Raw genomic sequence first — 6,000 nt, 5'->3', positions numbered from 1 at the left:
GCCCCCAGGAAGCCCCACTGCTGGTCTTCTGCCAGCCAGGTGGACAGGACTTGATCTTCAGGGCTGGTGGTTTGCTGGGATTAACACAAATGACATCTGGGGACCGCTGGGGCAATGGCAGTCACATGCAGCACTGGGGGCTTCAGCAGTAGCCCTGCCCCACACTCGTCACTAGACGTAACACCAAATCACACTCAGAGGTTAAGGAAAACAAAGATGCAATTTCCCACCTGACACAAGCCCTGAGCTCTACCCAACCCCACTGGCCAGGCCATGTGGCACCCCTGGGAGGCCCCAGCAGGTCCTGCTTCTCCCATTCTGCACCACGGCATGCAGCCTTGCCAGGGCCTGCGGCCCGTCCCACCAGGACCAGAGGTCTCAGACCCTGGGAGGGCCTCTCTGGGTGGTGCACATCGACTCTGGAAGCCAGGCGGTTTCTGGCTGCTGTGGGAGCCACCTTGTGCCTGGGGCTGGGGTAACGGAGCAGGGGAGCCCAAGGGCTGGCATAATGAATGGCAGAGTCTATGCAGGTTGGGGTCAGCAGCCTAGACAGGCACCACCACTTGGCCTCCCGAGACCAAGGCCGCAGGGACCCACAGAGAACAGGGCCTGATGCGGCATGATGGGCGACCACCTGAGAACAGCCAGGCACCCACAACCAACATCTTTGACTGCTTCCACGCAATGGGGGAACTCATGGCCCGGCCACCCTGTCTGGCTGCCGTCCTGCCCAAGGACCTGGGCTTACAGGCGCTGTAAAGCCCTGTATACACACACAACCATCCCCACAGCAGGAGCCCCTCGCCAGGGCACCCCCACCCCTCACTTGCTCACCACTGTCCCAGGCCACTGGAAAGAAGAATTTGAAACACCAAAGTCCTTTTTCCCCCAAAATATTTTTTATTCTTGCATTACATTTGTTTCCAGTTGTGAATAAAAAATGCTTAGAAAGTGGTTACAAAACACCATGAACTGGATACGGGGTGCAGCTCTCCCTGTCCTTGCGTGAGGACACAGGGCCTGGAGTGGGGTGGCTGCCTGTGGGGTTCAGTCGAACTTCTCACTCTCAGAATCTAGAAAACAAAACCGCCACAACTCATTACTGGCCTAGTGTGGCCATACCAGGCCCTGGGCAACAGATTGGCGCTGCCCAAGCTGCCGCGCCCCTCAGGGGGCCATGCAGGCCCCATGCCCGCACTGTGCAGACCCCAACAGCCACTGCCGCCTGGCCCCCTTCAGCACTGAGCAGCTGCCCAGCCAGACAGGGCCTCTCACACCTGCACGCCCACAGCACCAGGCTCTGGGCTCTTCCAGGGAAGCAGCCACCAGAGGGCACTGGCCCCTGCCCAGGGCCATCGCAGGATGAGCACCAAACTGGCTGGGGACCCCTCCTTCAGGGCAGGAGGCCAATGAGGGCAGGCTGCACAGGAGCACTAGCTGAGCCCACGGGGCCCCTCCCTAAGGCTCTGTGCCTACAGGTCAGCAGAGCCCCTCACGTGACCCTGGCCAAGTGCTCTTCACAGGCCTGTGAGCCCAAAGATGACCCAGGGGAAGGGACAGAGGAGCCCTGCCGCCCCAGCTCTGTCCCCAGTGAGTCATGTGCTCTGGCTTTCTGCAGTCAGCCAGTGTGGACAGGGCTCCATTGACCACAAGACGCACGCCCTCCCGCCCTCCCCAGGGCAGAGCCCACTGCATGCCTAAATGCAGCTCGATCTCAAAAGTGGTTGGAAGCCAGTGAACAGGCTGACCAGGCCCAGAGCCAAGACAGCCTGGAGTCCTTGGGTCCCAGACCACACCTGGAGGGCACCATGCGCAGAAGACAGGGTCCTACCTGCCACGCCACAGTCATCCCCTAAGCTGGGTGAGCTCAGTGCCAGCATACCTGGCTCCTGCCCGCCCACCATTCCACCCCAGGCCTCTCATAGCTGCCCACCTCCTAGGCAAGTATCCACAGGGGCACCGAACTGGGCACAAAGCCCACCCACCTGGCTGCCTGCTCCTGTTCTCACACTCAGCCAGTCTGCTGTTTTCACATGGACAGAGGGTAACAAAAGATCTTGTCCCACACCGTTTTCAAGCAAAGATGTTTATTTTTCTCCTTAACATATACAATTTCTTGGGGATGCTGTGCACTGACTGCCCAGGTACAAGGCCAGGACTCCTACCTCACATCCGGGACAGTGGGGCGAGCCTGAGGGGGTGGCTTCCTCCGCCCTCAGGAACCAGGCACATGAGATTCCCAACCAAGGGGCCTGGGGTCATGCCAAAGAGAGCAGAAATTTCTCACTACAGCATCATGCCCCACTGAGACTCTGCAGTCACCTAGAAGATTTAATTCTAAAAGAATTGATGGAATACTATATTTAGACCAAAATGACTTGGCCGGTCCTAGTGAAGCCCCAAGTACAGCACAGCTGTACAACTCCAGGGGCCAGCTGCCTCAGCAGGAAGCGGGGCGTCTGAGCTGGGGAGGAGCAGGCCTTCACCTCCCACCAGGCGCTGCGTGGCACCTGGCTGGGGTGCATCTGTCTGAAATCTCTAGGAGAGGAATACCCCCACCCGGAGGGGCAGCCTTGGTGCCTGGAGAGCAGCCTGGGCACCAGCACACAGCAGAGCCCAGGATAGGTAAGGGAGGAAGGCCGCAGGCGGGTGGGTCTCTGCTGTGCTCCCACACCCCCCACACACCCACCCCCATTCTCACAGCAGCCCCACCTGTGATGGGGCAGGTGGTGTGTTTGGTGACCACTCCCATCCCCTACTCCGTTCACCTAGCATTTTCTGCAGGCTCCACAGAGCCAAACACGGGTGCTGGCTGTTACTACTCTGACTTTTTTTTTTTAAGGCATTTACAACAGAAAATTAAATATCAGACTTTAGCTTCCGATTTGTAAACCACTCATATCTCTGCAACTTAAAATGGGGAATAAAGAACATCAACACCCAAACCCACTGTAAAGGAAGTACACCTTTTCCAGTGTGATTTTTTACATCTTCCATCATAGAAAGAAAAGCAGGAATTCAAGGCACTCTGCTTTGCAGATACTACAATACTCTAACCATCAATCCAAAGACAGGAGAGGGTGCAAGGCTGTGGGAACACCACAGGAACCTAAAAGGGAGCAGGTCTGCAGCAATAAAGGAAGCAACGATTGCGTGTCACTGAGCACCCACAGCAGGTGGGGCAGGACCAGGAGGCCAAAGCGTGACCCCGCTCCTCTGGGCCATTCAGTCCGGCATGTTCCATCGGCAAGTGTTAGGACAGAAGGCTATATGATTCGCAGCCTAGGGCTGGGCAAGCTAGCTGCAGGTGGCCACAAGAACACAGGGAGCGCAGGCGTGCCCACTGAGCCCAAGCCTGGCCCCGGGACAGGGCTCCAGCTACCCACCTGGGCTGCCCAGGGCTCCCAGGACACTGGAGCTTGGAGCAGGCTTCTGAACTGGCCCAGAGGCAGTGCACAGGGTGGGGCTGGGAGGCCAGAGAGGGCAGTACCTGGTATGGGCCCGAGCAAGGCCAGGGCGGCTCCAGGAATGGCCGAGGTGTGGGAAGGACCAGGCACCGGGACCAGACACGGCATCCCCACTGTTCTTCGAGGCATATTCATCTACAACATAGAAAAGGAAAGCATGCTGGCTGCAATCAACTGGCCTCCCCCAGTGGCTCCAGGGCCACTATAGTCTCTCCATGCTCAGGAGACTATGGTCCCAGGGCCTGCCATGGAGTGTCTTCTAACAGCTGACAGCAGTGACAGTGTGGGGCAGGGGAGCAGCCACCTGCTCTCCTTCACTCCTCAGAGCTGCACTCCAGCCACTTCTAGGGCTATACACCCAGGTGTCCGTGGGCCAGGGTGGGCTTTAGAGCAGATCCTGCGGGCCTGGCTCCCAAGGGCACAGTGAGTAACCTCACACCCCACCCAAAGGCCGGCTGCCTGACTGGTCAGGGTCATTACAGAAGGACTGGAGCAGCTGAGAGGTGCACGGGTGTGTGTCCAAAGCCTGGGTATCTGTGGCAGGGCAGGCCCTGCTCTCCACACCAGAAGAGGAGCACTACAAAGACAGGGGTGTGAATGGTGATGCCTCTGAGAAGAGGACAGCCATGATGTGGAAGCCTGCTGAGGCCACGTCAGGACAGGACCACAGACCTCAACCCTAGACACCAACGTCAGCAGACCTAGACCAACAATTACAAAAAGACAGCACATCAGGCCAAGAAGTGTTGACCCCAGGAAGGCGAGGCTGCTGTCCCTGGGGAAACGGCTGCCCCTCGGCTCAGTCACACCAGAGGGGGAGAACCAGGTGGTGCTCTCCACAGGGGGAGGAGAGTGTCTGGGGAGCCCCACGTTCTTGCATGGGAAGCACAGCATCGAAACAAAGCTCGTATTACTCAAATTAGGTTGTTGGAAGTTTAGGGTGTTATTTATAATCCCCAAGGTAACTCATAATAAAATAACTAAAATACACAGTAAAGAGGAAGGGAATCAGAAGTATACACTATAAAAAAACAACTAAGCTTTTTTAACAGCAATAATGGAGGAATAATAACTTGTAAGACATACAGAAATCAAATAGTTGAATGTCAGAACTTGTTCCCTATCCATAATTACTTTAAATATAAATGGACTACACTCTCCAATTAATAGGCAGAGATTGGCAGCACAGATAATAAAACATGGCTGCTATCCATGCTATCCATGAGAGACTCACTTCAGATTCAGAGACACAGAGGTTGAAAGTAAATGGAGGGAAAAAAGAGAGCTGGGGTGGCTATTTTATCATAAGACAAAATGGATTTTAAGTCAAAAATGTTTACATTAGACAAAAAAGGATTTTATATGCCAATAAAAGTTTTGGTCCATCAAGATATAACAATTATAAACATCTATGAACCTAACAACAAAGGCCCACATTGAATGCTGCAAACCAGAAACTGACAGGATAAATAGCCAATTCTATACCAATAATTGTAGACTTCAATATTTTGTTTTTATAAAGCAATAGAACAACCAGACAAATAAGAGCAAGAACACCAGAACATCACCTTAAGCCCAATGCCCCTCCCACTCACTCAGGGACAGCAGAATACACATTCTTCTCAAGTGCACACTGAACAGGCAGCCTTCTTGAGTAGGCCACATTAGCCCATAAAACAAGTCTTAATAAATCTCAAAAGATTGTCATAATAAAAAGTATCTTTTCAAACACAACAAATGCAATTAGAAATCAATGTCAAAAAGAAAACTAGAAAACTGACTCATACACATAGAAATTAAACAACATACTCTTAAACAACCAAAGGATCAAATAAATAATCACAAGGGAAATTAGAAAATACCTGGGGAAAAATGAAAAGGAACACACATCAAAATCTATCAACTATTATCAAAGAAGAGTTAGAGTGAAACTTGTAGTTGCAAATCCTTATATTAAACAAGATCTTAAATCAACAACCTAACTATACAGCATAATAAACAAAATAGAGAATAGAAAAACAATAAAGAGAAATCAATGAAACCAAAAGTTGTTTCTTTGAAAAGATGACCAAATAGAAAAAGATTTAGTTACCAAACAGATAACTTACAAGTAACTGAAGAATTCCTAGAAACACACCAACTACCAAAACTGGCTCAAGAAGAAACAGAAAATCAGAATAACTAGCAATGAGACTGAATTAGTAAGCAAAAACCTCTCAACAAAGAAAAGGGTAGGACCAGATGGCATCCCTGGTGAACTGTACCAAATAAATCAGAATTAAAATTAATCTTTTCAAACTCTTCCAAAAAGCTAAAAAGGTGGGAACACTTCCTTAGCCCATTCTATGTGGCCAGCACTATCCTGGTACCAAAACCAGATAAATACAATGCAAGAAAAGAAAATTACAGACTAAAACCTCTGCTGAATACTAATGCAAAAATCCCCAATAAAATATTAGCAAACTGAATTCAGTAGCATATTAAAATCAGTATACACCATGCCAGGTGGGATTTATCCCAGGCATGCAGGGGT

At 51.5% G+C, this 6,000-nt stretch overlaps 1 protein-coding gene across 17 annotated transcripts in view; it reads right to left on the bottom strand.

Annotated features, from left to right (window-relative positions):
• Positions 1-877: 877 nt before the first annotated feature.
• WNK2 (WNK lysine deficient protein kinase 2) overlaps positions 878-6,000 on the bottom strand; it is a 106,646-nt gene continuing 101,523 nt past the window's right edge. For all 17 annotated transcript variants that reach the window (XM_036991180.2, XM_073228899.1, XM_073228900.1 and 14 more), the window contains 2 exons: positions 3,491-3,602; positions 878-1,073 (listed from right to left, as the gene is read on the bottom strand). In XM_036991180.2, coding sequence (XP_036847075.2) covers positions 1,048-1,073; positions 3,491-3,602 — 138 coding nt within the window. In that variant the 3' untranslated portion in view covers positions 878-1,047. The remainder of the gene's footprint in view (positions 1,074-3,490; positions 3,603-6,000) is intronic.

The sequence above is a fragment of the Manis javanica genome, chromosome 2 (assembly GCF_040802235.1).
Source record: "Manis javanica isolate MJ-LG chromosome 2, MJ_LKY, whole genome shotgun sequence".
Lineage (NCBI taxonomy): Eukaryota > Metazoa > Chordata > Mammalia > Pholidota > Manidae > Manis > Manis javanica.
The sequence above is the reverse complement of the archived record's forward strand: the minus strand, read 5'-3'. Positions and strand labels throughout refer to the sequence as shown.